The sequence below is a fragment of the Symsagittifera roscoffensis genome, chromosome 1 (assembly GCF_963678635.1).
Source record: "Symsagittifera roscoffensis chromosome 1, txSymRosc1.1, whole genome shotgun sequence".
Lineage (NCBI taxonomy): Eukaryota > Metazoa > Xenacoelomorpha > Acoela > Convolutidae > Symsagittifera > Symsagittifera roscoffensis.
In genome coordinates this window covers 85630639-85649755 of record NC_087062.1, presented here as the reverse complement: position 1 = coordinate 85649755, position 19117 = coordinate 85630639, and the positions used below count along the sequence as shown (strand labels likewise).

Here is a 19117-nt window from a genome sequence, read left to right as displayed (position 1 = left end):
TTTTACCATTATCTCTGGCAATGAATTTGTAAATGTTGGGTTGAGCACACCCCATCCACATCTGGAAGGCCCCATGCTATCACTCGACCGAGTTGTTGGTTTTCTGTCTTCGAGTTTTGGCGCTTTTGAACTAACTCCAGAGTAAAAAAGGAACTCACCCAGCACCCCCTGCGTCCTAAGAGGATGGCTTCAAAACAATCGACGTAATCCAGTAAAGATGATTCATTACTTGTGCCGGAAATTTCAGAAGATCAAGCAGTCATGCCAGTTTCAATGTCGAGCTCAAGCAATAGTGTCGGAGCAAGGAATGACTTTAGAAGCACGCGCATTTCAAATATTAACATACGGTCATTGTCATCCGAACAGGAGTCGAAAAGCAGCAAATTATCCCCCCTCTGCTTAACATTAAAGGCACGGCATTGTATTTTACTGAAGGGGGGGAGGAATCAGTTGCGCATTGTCGATTGAACTGTTCTTGCGAGTGATTTGTATTTAGGCAAGTTAACAACTGTTTCGAGGCTAGTACCCACCGAGCCTTATAACGTAAATAATTCTGGAGGCTTTAATGTTGTTTTTGTTTGTTTCATAGCACGTTTAAAGCCGTAATTTTGCAGTTTTATACCAGGTTTTGAAAAAAAACTTGATCCTCAAAAAAAACTCGGTATTTAAAAATTTAACCTGTTTAAGGGGTTATGTTTTTGTTCCACTGGGTTTTCTCCAGCGTATTTCCCTCCACAAAGTTTTTGAACAATTTACTAACTTTTAGGTTTTTCCTCTCATGGAATCTTTTCCTGGTCACATTCTCCAAATCTGATGACCATTTTATCTGCGATGGTGCAACAGAATCTTTATATGGTCTTTTTACGCATCGCCACTTGGATTGATCACTTATTTCGTTGTGGCGGTCTAGATTGAACTTCAAGTCAAACAAAGCAATCCTCTAAGAACTATACCTGGTTAAGTTTTTCTTCGGAAGCCATCTTCTGGAGCGTGCATAGAATCAAAGCAATGCTCTAGAGACGAGTCGAAACTTCCATAAACCGTTATAAACATCAATGAATGCCGTTAAAATTCAACGAAGCTACAACAACCTACAGAAAATAATGCTCGAGACCATATGATATATTCAAGACTGTTTTGAAAGATTCCGTTCTCAGTAGCTTTTAAGATAACACGATGAATCTTTATATGGTCTTTTTACGCATCGCCACTTGGATTGATCACTTATTTCGTTGTGGCGGTCTAGATTGAATTTTCTTCCACCGTAGACAAGTTGCTGTTTTCCTTACTCACTCATGACCAATTTTAAAAGCATATTGGTATCAGTAAGTGTAAGGGTTTGCAAGATAAAAATTGAAACTATTTATTCAAAGAAAAGTTGTTTTAGATGCTAGCAAATTTTAATTATACTTATCTTTTCTGCTAATTCATTCCAGTTTGGTATTTAAATCAAAACTGGCACTAAATTGAAAATTTTGATCCCTCGCTGAATTTTGATTACCACAGAACCACCGTAAAACTAAACTTGTAATCAAAAATTTGTGTTGCTGCTAATTTTCGCTTACTACGAATTGACGCCTTTGCGAACTGCCGCTTTTTGAAAAAACTGCGAACCGCCGCTCGCTACAAATTATCGCTTGCAACGAATTGTCGCCCCAAGATTACCCACACGCTGAATAAAGCAGAGAAAAACATACTGAGTAACTGATGCTGAAATTTTTTGAATAATTGAATATGCTGCTTATGCTATATCAGGATGAATTATATCGCGCGTTAATAACTTCTAATTGGCCAACTTGGCAATTTTCGAACCCCATAACTTCTTTCTCTAATGTATTTAAAGGTGGCAACCAAAATTATACCATTTTTGAACTCCATGTAGCATGATATATTCAAGACTGTTTTGAAAGATTCCGTTCTCAGTAGCTTTTAAGATAACACGATGTATCAAATATTACTACTGGGAGGCACTTTTTTGTGCAAAATTAAAAGTTCAAATCTGTTATAAGCCGTGATCGAAATCGGCCAAGAAAATTTTCGAATCACAACGAGGCGCACTGATTGTTATAAGCTTTGCAATACTAATCTGATTATAGCTCTTAAAACTATTATTATTGTGGGAGATGATTTTCAGAGACAAGTTTGAAAAACAATTTCTACCCTTTTTTCTAAATGATCACTATATTTGAATAAGTTTAAAGTGCAGTCGGATCATTCAAGGTGTGATACTGATTAAAGCAGTCTCGTTCAGTTTTAAAATCAATCTTGCAGACATTCCTGGCATTCTTGTTACCAAAAGTTTATCGTTTTACCATACGGTCACGGTATAAAAAGTTAGCAAGAAAAAACGCATAAAACATTAGTCTTAAGATCTATATAATTAGATTCGGACGGACAACAGTATAATGAGCTTAACTCCGGGTGGCTTTCTCATAAAGTGTTTTCGTATAGGGTACAACGTCTCTTCGTCACGCTATCTTATTTTCGGCCGGATAGATTCGTGCAACCTCTTAGTCTAATACCAATCATAATCTTACTCTTATACTTCCTTGTCTCAGTATATCTAGTATATACTGGTACCTTGCAAGGTTAGAGGAGAGGAAGCAACTACTTTCTAAGTTAAATTTGTTCTTCTCTGGCCGAAACTATAAATAGTTTCAAACATAAAAATTTTTGTAAGTTTTAGTCATAGATCATGATTGGTTAGTTCTAGTTATTTTACAGTGATATTTATCAAGCATAAAATAGGATAAATAAAATATTTTTTTTTCAAGGGTTATGATTAAATTACTGAATTAAATTTAGACAAATATAATAATTCACGTAATAATCACCATAAAAAATAAGTATTTACTATGTATAATTTTATCCAAAACTAAAAATAGCAGAGTCGTGTCAAGGCGTGTCAAAGGAAGTCATGTGATATACTCTATTAAAGCTGTTGCACTAAGCTTTGATGGAAAGTTTGAAATCATCCCAAAAACAGATTTTATAAGAAAATAAAACGACCGGACTAATTAGGGCTTTTAGAACAGTTTTGATAGCTTTCACAGTTATCTCAGTTGTTTTAATTGAGATCATAGCATTTGTTTGATAATTTATATTAAAATTCCGACAAATACTACTATTAGGGCAAAATCTTGAATACTTCAATTGCTCTCAAACCCCTATTGAATAGTTTTTCAAAAAAAAATGATGAACTTTCAAAAACAAAAGTATCATTTTCCTCAAAAATACAAAGCAACGGAAAATAGGAAAAGTCAAAATTGACAACTGCTTGTCGTTAAATACCTTAGTTATGCGTGTTTTTCACCGCCTCGGTCTATTTAGTTAATTTTAGTCATTTTTAGGGCATGCAAGTGCAAAGCAGTTTTCGGTCACCTTTTGAACGGAACTTACTTACTTTCGTTTCCATATAGATTAAACACATAGCTGGTTATGAAAACCTGTTTCTGACTAAACACTTGGTCAAAAACACAATATTAGGACTGCTACATGTCGACTCTATAAGAGATGGGTTGACATTTCCTTTCCCTCAACTACTCAAGCTCTGGAATATATCGTTGAGATGGGTTATATTACTTTTCAGGGCATTCCATAGGTAAAAGATAAATTTTGTGTCAGAAAAATTGTTGAGTTTCAAAGCCTCCAAATGTATGAAACCGATCAGACAAAAATACCTTTTCAATTTTTTTGGGTCGAGAGAGTGTGGATTTGTTCCGAATCAACCACTGAACCGTCTCTTCCAGCACTTGAAGAGCTAACTTTCGTATCGTACGAGTTTTCCTTTTCCGATACTATTGTTTTTCTCGTATTTTCCACATAACTTCTGAACGTCTGTTAACGCTAATTCGACTGTTGTGCTGTTTCTGCGGTTTTAGTTCTAATTATGGTTGTATCTAACAGTTTTGAGAAACGTTAGGTCGCTACTCAAATTTTTAATTATTCCATTTCCAGAATATTTATTCAACTTTCAACACTAAGTCATCATTTTCTCGTGTTTTCCAAAGGTCCGAATTTTTCTTCTGGCAAAATGACGCCAAAATTGAGAACAAATTTCAACAGTCATTATGAGACCAAGTTGTGCATTTTGTGAATTTAATTTGATTCCGCAACAGAATTTTTGCGGAAACCGCAAAACTGCTATTTTTCTATCTTGTTTGCTGCTTAGGATTCCACGGACAAATAGCTAAAACTCTGCATTGCTCAAAGTTGCTTTCAAAAATAGCAGTTTTGGGGAATCTGCAACAATATGCGGAATCTGGAACAATTTGTGGAATCCACAACCAAATATAATTATATGTGTATAATGTTTAATAAACTTAAGTTGTCGTGGAATCTGCAACTCTTAGTGGAATCCGCAAATTGTAAGTCGATTCCGCAAACTGCAAGCGGAATCCGCAAGTTGTAAGTGGAAACCGCATAAGTTTGCGGAATCCACTTAATTTGCGGAATCCGGAACAACTAGCTGTTTTCTCTCGTTGCGAAATCCGCAACAAAACATAACTTGCCGACAAAATTTACGTTACAAATTTTTGTCTCCAGATTCTAGTGACCTATAAAAAAGAAACCAAATTGAGCGCCTATCCAGTGCACAGTTTGGCTTCGTAAAATGACTCCTAAAATTTTGTAAAACATTATACAGTTTTGCTCTCCCAAAACACTATAAGAACTTTTTTTGAACAAACCTTTTTTGCAGGCAATTTTTTGAAATAAAAAAGCCAAAAACCAATTTTTTGGTACTTTTTCGAAAATTTGGAGCAAACTATCGCGTTTTGATTTTCAGTACCTTCCTCAAAGTTAATCCTTTTTGTGGCGCGCAAAAACGGCCAACATTTCAAGAGTTTTTTTTTCTATTTTGTGATGTAGAAAAGTATTTAGCCAGAACAGCTGCTAAAAATATCATTGAATCTTTTGATTTGAATCTCTTAGGATAATTAGTCGGAGAAATTGTTTTTAATTTGTGTCAACAATTTTTTTCTAGACAAGCTACTTTGAATCAACAATTGTAGCAGGTTAGTGAGCGATGGCGAGGAGCTTTTTCAGTGTGACAGATCGTTGCGTTTTTTACTCATCGCAAAAAGATAAGACCGTTTTCAACAGCTCCAAAATTCCCAAAAATGAAGTTGTGTCTTTCTTTTTGCATAGATAAGTTGTATAAGAGCTCAATGTATCGATATTGGCCAAAATATTGATGATTTGATGTTTAAACAATTCAATTGATCATCATATTTAAAATTTCAAATTCGTGATCATCAGAACAATAACTTATGACTCTATTTGATAATGATGAAATCTACACCCCCACATCTGCTGGAAAACAAATTTAGCTTAGAATTCATTTGATCATTAAGTTGTTGGTATTTTCAACGACCTGCTGTTTGGATATTTTCCTGTCAAACAATTAATGAATCTCTTCTATGAAAATCTCGCACATCATCATAAAATAGTTTACTTTTGGAGCTCACTTGTTTTCGGCATTTGGCTTCGTTAACAATATTCACAGCAACTGGCTTGACATACGGTAATTTTTAGTGTTTATCGCTATTGATTTCCATCATTTTTTCAAGGGAGAATTTTTGTTTTGTGAATTTTGAATGACTTTTTGTTACAGATTTCGCGCTATAAATCAATATAAAATAATAGTTTTTGGGTACATTTTCTAGTTTTTCTCAATAACAACAAAAGTCAAAATTACTACAATCAAAGCTATGATAGCTAGTTTTTCGAGTTTTAAATTTGAACAAAAAGTTTTTTGTGATTTTTTTTTCATTCTTTGTTCAGACTAATTTTTGATCACAGACAAACAGCCTGTCTTAATCGTCCACGAACATGGGTGACACCAGAGTACAAATGACCGGTCAGGGAAGCAACTTCCAACAATTCGACCAGTCCACCAAAAATCAGAGAGAAGGTATAAACATAAAATCAGCTAGGTAACACTTGAAAGATAAAATAAAATGTTAAGATAAAATTTGAAACTATCTAAGCAACAATCGCCTGAGCTCATCTCGCATAGTAAGTTTGACTAATTCGTGACCAAAATTAATAAATTAGTATATTTTCATTACCATTTCAGCCACTTTTATTAATGAACTACCACCAAAATCTGCGATGGAACCGATTAATTTCGCAGTATTCGCGATGCTCAATCGTTGATAATCGAGTATTCAAAATTGAAAAAAAAAATTCAAATATGACTGTAGATTGATCTTGTTAAGGTAAAAGTCGAGATAAAAAAATACCGTAAAGTTTTTCGATAAGAGGTCGGGGTGAAACCAAGACTGTTGAGACAAGAAAAAACCACATTTTTAACAAAACTTATCAAAAATTTAGACAAAAAAATGAAGTTTCAACTTGTCTCGAGAGCTTTTCTGTTTCCTTAACGTCAAAATTTGGACAACTTTTGTTCGGAATTTTTGTTTTGTAAACATTTTTGTTGAGAACCGTGGGTTTTCGGTAAACTCGCTGTCTCACTTCTTAAGAAATGCAACTCGATTGAGCTAAGAATTTTTTCCATGCACGTTTTGAGAATTAAGCAATTAATTCAAACAAAGTTGTTAATTCTAAAATCTAATGACGCACAGCTGACCATATTCTAAAATCAAACTAAGCGCAATCTTCTCATGTGCTAATTTTTTCTCTAGTGGAATAAATGGCCTTACGCTTGGTAAGGACTTCAGTTACTTATGTGTCTCAGTGAAATTTAGAATAATCAACCTTCTTCAAACCATTTGTTAACTCACTTGTTTTTTTTTTGTTACAAATTTTGGCAATTGTTTTTTTTATTCATAAAAAAGAGCTATCAAATGTCTCCGGTAATTTCTAGTATTCATCCAAACAAATCAACGAAAATTTTGGTAATACATTTTCTATTTTCTCTGCGACTTTTTTTGTCTCTACAGGTGTTTCTACAGTTTAGCAATGCTCAGTTTGAAGGGGGGACAGTTTATCATCTCCAGAAGCTATGTTGAAAAAATCTGAGCGAAAGTCATTCCATGCGTTCAGTACTATCGACCTGCTTCAGTAGACAGCGCAGTCTTGTGTGGTTATTCTGGTCTCTAATGTGAACAGGTTTCGTTTTGATACTGTTCTTGTTGAACATGTCGGTATATCAGACGAGGGGTTAACAAAGCGATGAAAACCTGTGCCCAACACTATGATGAGATAAGGGAAGTACATCAAACCGGCAAAAAAACCGCCAGGTGGTAGGTCACAGCACATCAGTTTGCAGAAGCGTTTTTGGCAGAAATCTGTTTAGTTGTGTGTCGGTTGTGTGGATGTACCCTGGCAAACCGTACTCAATAATATGCCAAACATACGCCTTGTAGGCGTTTTGTATCCTGTGGCTGTAGGCGGAGGAGCTGAGACGTCTTCAAGGCAGCTCGGCTTACAACTTCCTCAAAATGACATTTCATAGTCAAAATTCTGTCCAGCTGGAGGGCGGTAGTTTCTGGGTTGTTACCAGCGAGTGACCGCTTTGTTGGTTCAATGTAATGCGATGATCTTCTCATCCCTTAGTTGCTGCATCAGCTCTACTGCATACTGTGGATTCAGAAGAATTTCCGATACTGTCGTCCGCAAAAGTGTAAATGCGCGTTGAGTCGTCATTTCCAACAGATGCGCTGCGGATGCCAGATGTGTGCGGATTAGCCAGAGTACGGGGCCCAAACACGTTTCTTGACAGACTCCAGCTGACCTAGAGCGGCTAGCAGACTGAGCACCTTCACGAGAGCAAACTGCCATATCAGTTTGCTATCGGACTCCAGAGAGGTAGTTTTTCATAAGACGCAGCAAGTTACCCAATATTCCAACTTCTTCTATGCGATGAAGAATTATGCTACGATCCAAACTGTCAAACGCGGCTGCCATATCAGTTTGTAGCAAGGTTCACTTCTATTGATTATTGAGAGAAATTATCGCATCTGGCACGACAGTCCACAGAACGTCGACACTGCAACATTCACTTTGAAAAACCTTTGCTCGTCGGGTAGGATGTTAGTGTCTCTTCATTGCTGCCAATACTGTTTGGCGTTTATTTTCTCGAAAATGTGCAACGTTATTTCCAAAAAGTCTATCGGACAAAATTTTATAGGAACCTGATTTCACTTTCTCTTTTCTTGTTGATAGGAACAATGTTGGATTTCTTCCATACTTTTGGCCATCTCTCAGATTAAAACAGTCTTCTGTACACCTAAAACGTCCGCAAGTTCTCTGACAACACAAGGAGATATCTGTGAAGGCCTTCCAGCCTTGAATGAATTGAGCTTCCTAAGAAGTTTTCTAATACTCACAACTTCGATGTCTATAGCAGACAGACTAACGGGTGAGCTAGGGAGAGTCTTATAGTCTCCTCCTCTGGTAAGTTTCATTTTACTTTGGAAGTTAGAGGCAAAGAACTCAGCTTTATCGAGCGGTACGCTAGTAAAACTACCCTTAAACGACAGTAATGGTATGCGAGAGAAGTGGCCGCGAGTTTGAAGGAAAATCGACTTGAGAATATGGAAATACTTCTGACTGGATACAGACATACTGCATAGCTTCGCCTTCAAGTCCTTCGCATAGTTTAACTGAACGTTATGAAAGACGCTCAAGACAATTTGGTGCTTGCTGGGGTCTGCAGTGGCAAGGCAATTATTCAGGGCGCTCTGACGCTTCGAGTTTCATCAGGTTGAGGACGTTCCTTGGAACGCTAATTCTCGTTCGGGAATAAATAACGATAAAGACCCTTTTCTCCAGGTGTTTTCAGGACTTGTCAACAGCTTCAAATTCGAACAAATTATTTTTCCTGTGCTTCAGAAGATGTTTGCATCTGCATCAACCGATTTACCTGATAGCATACCCAATCTGCCCTGAAAGCCGCACATGATAGTGAGTCGACACTGGTGTACAAATTCGGTGTTCGGAGTGTGACCTTCCATTGCAAAGTCTCTGTCTCCCTGCAGATTATCGGTTATATCTTCTGGCCTCATTCCTTCTGATATAAGCTTAATCCGAGCGCAGGGTTCGTTGGCACTTCGCCTGTGTAGAGCCCGTTTGTGTCCATTGTCGTCGCGGAATGTCTGATTCAAACCTTTAAGGAGGTGGGCCTCTAATGGTTTCTTCTAGCCGAGGCAACATGAGATACATGATTAAAAGTTGTGACCAACATTTGACGAAAGTGTTTAAGAGGATCTGGTTTAATAAAAACTTGAAATTAGTTTTTTGTAGTATATGTAACCTATCTTTTCAAAAAGTTTAATCCGAATGTTCCAGTATTATTCTCTGATAATTGCCAGAAAAGCGATAAAAAACTGACCCAGGAACCAGTTGTGTTCTGGTTTCAAATAGAAACAGAAACATGAATTATTTTATTGCGCTCACAAAGTGTGACGCCGCCGCCACCACAAAATAAATATCTTTTTATTCCCTTGCAAAAGGAAGGGAAATGCTATTGGAATAATTCGTATAACGTTTTAAGCATTGAGAATTGAAACGACTATTCTCGTTCAATGCGAATAATAACGATTCCTCTCGTAAAATACGAGCATACGAAACATTCTTCTCGTAAAATACGAATGTACGAATAGAGAATTTGAAGTTAAGAAGTAACTTCTCATTTGATACGAAAAGTGGTACGATTTCCCAACTGAGTATAAATAGAAGCTCAAAACTACGGGAATTCATTCCCAACAATTTCTCTTCTAACACCACAACCTCCCTCTGTAATATCCCAACAATTTCTCTTCTAACACCAACACCACTCTCTTCAACCACCCCAACCATTCTCTATAAAATATCTCCAATCTCACCCTTAAAATAAATATTGAGTCGAAAGGCAACTTGCAGTAAATTCATACTAACTTCTTTTTTTAATAAAAAATTTCTCAGCGAATTTTAGATTTAATTTCTAAGATAGAAAGTAGAAAGGACCCTTTATTCCTAGCAAGCGTTTTGTGCGACGTATATAGATTTGCTAGCGTAATAGTTGACTTAGGATTTAGGAAATATCAATTGAAAACAGGCAAAACTAAAAAAAACCACAAGGAGAATTTTTTGTACAATTTCGTGCGTTCAAAAAATTTTACATAGCGGCCAAAATGTATGCAATTTGAACAAAAAAAATACTTAGCAATTGAAAATATATTTTTTTGACGAATCATGTCATATAGCTGCGGACGTGGTTTACGTAGGAGTCAGGTATATATCGAAAAAACTTGTATTTATCAGCAAGAAACTAACTCTATAAGGTTAGTGGGTTTTTCATTGAACTAATGCGGCGAAACGATTACAATCTGCCTTTGTGTAAAATCTAAGATTGTGTTTCTAAATTTGGCATGCATGGTGATTACCAAGGTCTTGCTCGTCATATAAAACATTGCACAAAAGGGTCAATGCCGATTGCGAGAGATAGTTTAAGAGCCATTTTGATTTCCGTATAGCTTATCCTTTCATCAAACTTGAAAAATTGGAAAATGTTATTAATGTTGTCATATTGCAAAAACAACTTGGCATGGTGAACAAATTAACAATACTCTAATCCATACTTGTTCTTCATACCTTACATCGTAACCTAGCGTATAGCCATAATCACGCGCATAAAGAAATTAGTGAAAAAAATGTAGTTTGTGTAGAAATTGAGCTAAAGTTTTTTTTTTCAATTTTCACCCGAACGGAAATTGAAGCACAATGAAAATTGAGCGGATCTAGAATTTTCTCGAGGAGAGGGGGCGGTTTTTCAAAAAATTTTGAAAATTTTGACGACCTTTTTTTTAGGTCGACCAAACTGATTTTCCGAGCTCTTCTAAAGCAGTAAAAAGACGCTTTTTTGGCCAAAATTTCTGCGCCGGAGGCAAATTTTTGAAAAAAAACGGGTCACAAAAGCCGTTTTTGGGCACTTTTTGGAAATTTTGACAAAAAAATGCTTTTTTTGGCGCGCGCTCCCCCTCAAAATTAGTATACTTTGGCGCCCAAGGCGCCTTTAGAAAAATTTTAGAGTCGGTCGACCAAAAATGGATTTCCTAAAAAGTACCAAAGGGGGACCCTTTGGGTCGGCAGGGGGTCGAATCCCTGAGGGAGGGGTGTCCGCCCCTCCCCCCCCTAAATCTGCAGAACAGAAAAAGTTGGGTCACATCGAAACAAGGCAAATTTTTTTTATTTTATCCCCTTAAAAACGTCAAATCTGAAGGATTGTTTTTATTACTTGCCTTACAACCAGCTAAATTTTTGTTCCTATGATGCCGTCGCTTCCGTTTTTAACACTTTTTTTACATGGTGAAGTTGTATGATTAGCTCGGAAACAGGCTAATCGTTTTCAATATGAGTATTTGACACCATCAAAATTTATCGGCGGTATCTGGTTTATGTTGCAACAAAACACACCAGGAAACAAACGTTTTTGACATTAACAAATTGTCGTTTTTTTGACAGAATGTTTTAACAATTTTGAGTCTTAGTGGATATTTTTGTATTGCTTTTTAGCAAAGGGGATTTATCCAGTCAAATTTCGAATAATCACCAGCAATTTTTTGTTTTCTGAAATCTATTGATAGCCAGTTCAAAACAAAAAGACGTTTAGCTTGCAACATAAAACTACGGTGCTTGAAGTCAAGCATTTGCAATTATTAAACAGAATTTCCAACTTTATTAGAATTTCTACCTTTCTTTAGGCTGGTACAGATAATTTATTTTTTTACTACTCGGGTTTTTTAAGACTATTTAAGGCAGAAAATCCGTTGAAAATGATTATTTTTGCTTTTGCTGCAGCAATTTTTGTAAAAACATGAGGTGTAAATTAAATTTTCTTCAGATGGGTTTAAGGAACTCTTTGGTTGACTAAGAAGATTTTTTTTCTACTTAACTAAAATCTGGGGTCTGCAGATAACATTCCAATTTGAATTAAGGCTGGCTAATTGATCAAAAATTGCATTAGTAGTGGCAATTGTTTTCACTTTGTGCTTGAAACTTGGAATTACATTTTGGGGATAGTAAAAGATTATCTACAAAACTTGGAAACTACTATTTAGAAAGAAACAAAATGAAAAATTTTTTGAAGCTCTTCAAAAGATTTATTGTTCCGACTTTCGGTTTGAAAGTAACGGAATATTTGTGCTCGGGGTGGGTTTTTTTTTCTTCAGACAAATTTCGACTTTTTAACTAGCCATTTTTGACGGAACTTTTTTTATATCATTCAAAAGATATTGTTGTCCTGAGCTTAAATTTGAAAAGATATTTCACCTGTGATCATTTTTCATAGAGTTATGAGGGTTTAAAGATTGCCATTTTGGTCATTTTGAGCAATTTGGGACAATTAACGCGCGATATAATTCGCGCTATTAACGCGTAAGCGGAGATTTATTCGTCTTATAAATCGTTCCAAATTGGTTAAACGAAGCTTATTTGCCATAATTGGTTTGTTACAAGGAACGAAATCTCTCTTTTTGTACTTTATATGGCGTGTGAGGGGATGATTTTCATAAAAAAATTCAAATTTAAAAAAAAAATCATTTTATTTTATTTCTTTTAATTTTTTTATGCTATTACTGCTGCTCCATAAACCTTAAAAGGCAGTCGGAACATTCAGGGCTTCGCCCTGATACGAGCAGTCTTGTTAGTTTTATTCAGGAAAATTAATTTTAACTCGTTAAAAATGGCTGTCGACGAAATGAACTTTTGCCGTAATACGAGCAGTCTTGCTCAGGTTTCATGCTTTATATTTGGGTCAAAGTCAAATTCACGCCAAATTGATCTACGCGCATGTATCAATTGTTTGAAGTGTCTCTTACCCATTTGACAGTAGCGGACACTTTCAAACACTCTCAAAAATGGACACGTTTCCCAAAACAGGGTCATTTTTTGATACTATTTCACTTAAATTTGACCTTCGTAGAGTTGTATTAAAAATGCTCAGTTTATCAAAACAATATTCATTGAAACACTCGCGTAATTTCATTAACTACATGTGAGTGTTTTAAGAAATACATTAATTTTCCCATTATTTGGAACAGTTGCTTTTGTTTAGAGGAAGAGGCGACAGGGTACAACTTGTGCAGTGTGATTCTGATCGGACTGTCCTATGCTCTGGTGGTCTTGACCTTTCCCATCACCATCTTCTTCTGCATCCGAATTGTGAAGGAGTACGAGCGAGCAGTCATCTACAGACTGGGGAGACTAGAGGGCAAAAGGGCATTCGGACCCGGCATGTTCTTCATCCTCCCATGCACTGACACATGCACTGTCATCGACCTCCGAACTGTAAGATCTTTCGTGACTCACCACTGATAATATATATAGACCATTCATTCTCGAGTAAAAGGACAAAAAGGCGAACTATGCCGCTCTGAACGGAAAGAGCCGCTTTTATATTCATGTTCAAGCAGCAAACTCATTTTTGTTTATTTCTGGTATTAGAAATGTCGCCACACCATTAAATAAGACAACGAGCACGAATCATGATGGTCCTCGATCACAAAAAGTTACGAACAAAAAATATAAAACAAAAATATGTTTTTTTTTCGAAAGCCTAGCAAAGGTTGATTTGCTAACATTAATCGAAAAAAAAACAAGGAAAAAACCAGGGGCGGATCTAGGATTTTCTCGAGGGGGGGGCGGATTTTCAAAAACAATTCGAAAACTTTGACGACCTTTTTTTTAGGTCGACCAAATTGATTTTTCGAGCTCTCCCAAAGCACTGTTTTGCCCCTATTTTGGCAAAACAGTCAAAAGGCGATTTTGGGCACTTTTTGAAAAATTTTAACAAAAAAATCGCGTTTTTTTGGCGCGCGCTCCCCCTCAAAGTTGGTATATATTGGCGCAGCAGGCGCCTTTAGAAAAATTTTAGGGTCGGTCGGCCAAAAATGGATTTCTGAAAAATTATCAAAGGGGGGACCCTTTGGGTCGGCAGGGGGTCGAATCCCTGAAGGGGGGGGGCGTCCGCCGCCCCCCCCCCCCCCGCCCCTCCTAAATCCGCCCCTGGAAAAAACATGAAATAATTCAAAACAACTTACAATTTTTTTTTCAATTTTTTGCAGATTTTTTTTTCAGTTTGTCTAGGATTTTTTGTTGTTGTCATGAACACGCCAAAAGTTGCTTCAAAAACTAATAATCCTGGAAAAAAATTTATATCCCAAATATAGACCTGCTCGATTGCTTTTTTGCTGAAAGTTAGACCAAAAACCAAAATATTCGGATTTGTTTCTACACTGAGGAACTTTTTTTGAAAGTCTTTAAATAAAATTTGAATCTCGAGCGAGGGCTTTTGAATGACGTTTTGTTTGCGCATTCCACTTACATATATACTAGCGTTTATTTACCAGGGGGAGGGGGAAGTAGTTGAACAAGATCTACAAAATGTTTCCCTTTCTGAAATACTCACAATTTGTTTCGTTCAGTTTTTTTTTCTTTCTTCAGAGCAGCCAGTGTTGGCTGATTTAAATCAATTGATTTAAATCAACAGTAAAAATCCGATTTAAATCAAGATTTAAATCAAAGCCTTTATGGTTGATTTATTTCTAGTGTAAATTGAAATTTTGTATTTCTCGTTTTTATATTAGTTGGGTACATTCCAAGGAGCGCAATCGCCTAGGAGTGGAAAAATCAGCAAAGCTGGTTTTCGTTTTGAAAACCCTAAACATGTCCCGATGATTGTGAAGTATTATATTATGCTTTCAAAGTGTATCATCTGCAATTATGAAATGTTGTGCAGTTAAAATGTTCTCCAGCTTATACTGTAGGTGACTTTACACTGTAGGTGACTTTACACTGTAGGTGACTTTGATTTAAATCAAAAAAATCCGATTTAAATCAAAAAAATCCGATTTTTTGATTTTTTAAATAAAAATCCGATTTTTTTCCAACACTGAGAGCAGCGCACTAAAACCTCAAAAGCTGAAAATACGTTATGCTCATTCATAGATCAAAGGCTGACAATACGTTTTGTTCAGTCCAAATCTCAAATGCTGACATTATTTCCTTCCAATTTACAGTTTAACATTTGTTGCATGTCAATCCGTTCCCTTCCGTTCTCCCAAGTACCAAAGAAATGAATTCGCTTAAATGGGTTTTCGTTGATTGCGTTTCCAAATGGATCTCGAAATTTTGCTTGCTGAGAATCTTCCCAAATATAATATTAAGAGGTGACATCCACCGATTTAGTTAACAATGTTTTAAGATTCTAACGGTTAAGTCCTTGCTTTGAAATTCCGCATTTCTAGGTAATTAGTCTAGCTCTAGTTATTAATTGCTCATATGCAACAACTAGTTAATTCAATAATAATAAAGTTGCGGAATTCACTTATATTTCGCGGAATCCGCTTACTGTTGCGGAATCCAAAACAACTAGCTATATTTGCGGGTTGCGGAATCCGCGAAAAAAAAACGTGCCGAAATAACTAATGTTAGAGGTATTTGTACGCGGAATCCATGAAAGTTTTGTAAGTGGAACCTTCTTACTTGTTGTATAAAAATTTGCTAAACGAAAAAAAATCAAAAAATCCTAAATTCATAAAGGCTTTTTGTGTATATTATTTTTTCTGTGCAGGTATGTCTGAATCTGCCCAGACAGGAGATCCTTTCCAAAGACAGTGTGTCAGTGGCAGTAGATGCAGTCGTCTACTTCAAGGTCAGTTCAATTCAAATATGAAAACAAAAACAATTATTACTTCAAAGTCACTTCAAATAAGATTCTTTTTGATCTGAAAAATACTTCTAGTATTTCAATTAACTGCATAGTAACGAGGAGTCCTGAAAACGAACAAAATTGTATATATGGTGATCAATTGTTAAATTTAACCAAGTGTTAATTAAACAGAAATTGGTGAAAGTATATATTGGAAACAATGTAAGTATTAACTATTTGTGCAATCTAGATTAAAGAAGTATATAATCTTCAGAAAAACTTAGGGTTGGTCTGCTTAAAATAAAGATGTCTTAAAGAAGTAACAAAAAGTCACCCCTTGCAAAAATTTGGCAGCCGGAATGTATGTGGTGGTGGCAGGCAACTGGGGGGATAGGGGGTTCTAAAATCTGTGGTACAACTATATTTGTTGGTTGTCCCAACAAATCCAGCTTCCCATATTATCTTTTCATATTATAGTCACCCGATTTTGCTGAAATGCAATGAATGTAGAAGATGCTCTTCCTACGCCTCGAAAAATGCATGAAATCTCTATGATTAGTTTTTTATAATACTGAACTATTTTTTTCCATAGAACTACTTCAATAAGTTGTGCTATGAAAACACTTTTCTTCTACGGACGTCGGCTCACCGGGTTGAGATCCGCGAACTTCTTTTGGACTTTCAAAGTCGGGCCGATGCTAATTCTACGACCAAAAGTTCATAGTCTGGACTGGTTTTTATAGTCGCGGACGAAGTCTGAAAATATCGAATTGGCATGATCACATGTAGATAGTTTGGCTCTTTTTCCTCCCCCCCCCCACCAGTGAAATTTTACTAGTACACTTACTGTTCACATTATCCAATTGTCACAAAAAATGGTGGAGGGGTAAGAGCCGATAGTTTATCAGATTCTGTTAACTACTGTTCAAGGTCGAAGACCCTGTGGCGTCTGTAAACAATGTTAGTGATGCGCGTGGCAGCACCAAACTCCTGGCGGAGACCACTCTTCGCAACACTCTGGGCACCCACACTTTGGGGGAGATTCTGAGTCAGAGGGAGTCCCTCACCCAACACACTCTGCACATAGTGGACCAGGCCACACACCCATGGGGAATAAAGGTCACACATTATTCAAATTACCCATAGCCCAGGGGCGGATTCGATCCCCTGCCGACGCAAAGGTCGGCAGGCGGTCGAAATCCCTTTTTTGGATGAGGGAAACTAAAAATTTTCTAAAGGCGCCTTTGGCGCCGATATATACTAATTTTTAGGGGGGAGCTCGCGCCGAAAAAAAACACAATTTTTTGGTTGAAATTTTCCAAAAAAGTGCCCGAAAACGTCATTTTTGACGTGTTTCTTAAAAAATTTGCCTGTGGCGCAAAGTTTTTTTGTCTAAATAGGGTCTTAAAAGTGTTCTGGGAGCGCTTTAAAAATCATTTTGATCGACCTAAAAAAGATCGACAAAATTTTCGAAAATTTTTTGAAAATCCGCTACCCCACCCTCCCCCCTAGAGAAAAACCTAGATAAACCCCTACCATAGCCCATACATTATGAGTCATTGCAAGGGCAGATGTAGGATTTCTCGAAAGGGGCGGATTTTCAAATAAATCTTCGAAATTTTTGTTGACCTTTTTTGTGTCGACTGTCGACCAAATTGATTTTTCGAGCACTCCCAGAACACTAGCAGGCAAATTAAAAAAAATAGGTCAAAAAAGGCACTTTTGGGCGCGCGTTTTGGAAAGATTCGACCAAAAAATTCGTTCCCTTTCAAAAATAGAATTTATGGGCGCCAAAGGCGCCTTAAGAAAAATTTTAAGTTTGGTCGGCCTAAATGTCATAAATCAAAATTTTAGATCCTTTGGTTGGTGAGGGGGTCGAATCCTATGGGGATTTGAAAAATGAAAAATTTCAAAACGGAACACTTAGATAAGTCCGGAAGCTCAACATTTGGTAAAATTTGACGACAAGTGACAAGGTCATAAAGTTTTATGAGAAATCGCAAAAGTCTTATTAAGAAGCAATGTCAGTTCGTGATTTTTCTCTATATTGATAGTTTAGCAAATACTGATTTGTTTTTTTTTCTCCAGGTGGAAAGGGTTGAGATCAAGGACGTGTTGCTGCCCCAGTCCATGCAGAGATCTATGGCTGCGGAGGCGGAGTCGGCCAGGGAGGCGAGAGCCAAGGCACGTGAACAGACCAATCAAATTAATATCACACTTAGAACGTATATTGCATATTTCTATCCAGAAAGTATATAACATATAATTCTATCCAGTATGGCGTTTGGACTCAAAATTAATTTGCAATGCCAATTGCGGGCCATTCTTTATTCTTGCTATTATACGGCCGGGTCTGTAAAAATATGATAGCGAAACCTCGAGTTGTTTGAAAACCTAGAAGGAAAAATAAACTTTTAAAATATTTTTTCCTGTCTTTTACTCATTTTCGAAAAGTTTTTTTTTGAACTTAAACACAGAAAATGTCATACTGAGCCTCAGTATTCATACTAAGATTGGAAAAACGACCCAAAAAAAATTCTCTATTGACCTTCAAATTTTTAGGAGTGCTGAGTTGTTTCTTCCGATTGTTATTTTTAGCTGATGAAAAATTCTGCCCTCCCGAAAAAATGCTTATTTTTATTATCTTTTTTTTGCAAATGTAGTATCATTTAGGTTTTTTAGAAAAAAAACAATTTTTAATAGTACTTTTGGTTCCGACTGTCGAAGAAAGTGCGGAATATTTATGCTTGTTGGAATACTTTTAACACCGTTGTGACCTTTGCGAACTTCGTGAATGTTTTCCAGGTGATAGCGGCGGAGGGCGAACAGCAGGCGTCCAGGGCCCTGAAGGAGGCGGCTGACGTCATCAATGAGTCACCAGCAGCTCTGCAGCTGAGATATCTGCAGACTCTGAACACCATCAGTGCAGAGAAGAACTCCACCATTGTGTTCCCAATCCCAATCGAGATGTTCAAAGGATTCGCAAACAGCGCCCAGAAATGAGAAATGATGATCAAAAACAATATAAAGAAATGACTCGGAACATTCAATAAAGAGTGAAGATAAAACAACTGTTTCATATTGTAGACACTTCCGTCTGTTAATTATAGCCCCCACCCATATGAGACTTAAATTTTACTGTGGCGTTTCCTATATATATTTTATTCGGCTTGGGGGCTATAATAAGAACAAACCAAAAGCGGACGTTTGTTAGTATATTTGAAGGCGACGTTTTTACTTTTTTTAGATACTGGTAAAAGAAAGAAAGTAAATACCGTATGCAAATATTTTAGCTACAATTCAATTAATTCGGTTGTCATTATCTTTTGTTAGAAAAAATTTTAGCTAGAAAAAACCAGAGCGAGAACTGAATCCGCTTATTTTTAACCGGGTTGATGTGGCACCGCAAATCTGTTCTCAGTCAACTATTTTACTGCAGAATTTAGAAACACAGAACTGCAACATGTAGAATTGCTGATTCTACTGTAAATTAGACTAAGTGCAAAGTCGCCAGGACAGCAT

General features: G+C 36.6%; 1 protein-coding gene across 1 annotated transcript; it reads left to right on the top strand.

Annotated features, from left to right (window-relative positions):
• The first annotated feature begins 5362 nt into the window (after nt 1–5362).
• On the top strand, nt 5363–18894 carry LOC134857143 (stomatin-like). The gene is made up of 7 exons (XM_063873519.1): nt 5363–5524; nt 5785–5914; nt 13001–13233; nt 15518–15598; nt 16526–16714; nt 17684–17779; nt 18401–18894. Exons 2-7 carry the CDS (start codon nt 5833–5835, stop codon nt 18596–18598), a joined length of 879 nt encoding a protein of 292 aa, XP_063729589.1. The 5' UTR covers nt 5363–5524; nt 5785–5832; the 3' UTR covers nt 18599–18894.
• The last annotated feature ends 223 nt before the right edge of the window (nt 18895–19117 follow it).

Bases quoted from the DNA above. Each gene is read 5' to 3' on its own strand.
- LOC134857143 (XM_063873519.1), top strand. From the start codon at position 5,833: ATGGGTGACACCAGAGTACAAATGACCGGTCAGGGAAGCAACTTCCAA. The intron at 5,915-13,000 runs GTATAAACATAA...GCTTTTGTTTAG, and splicing joins CACCAAAAATCAGAGAGAAG to AGGAAGAGGCGACAGGGTAC. The intron at 17,780-18,400 runs GCACGTGAACAG...AATGTTTTCCAG, and splicing joins CCAGGGAGGCGAGAGCCAAG to GTGATAGCGGCGGAGGGCGA.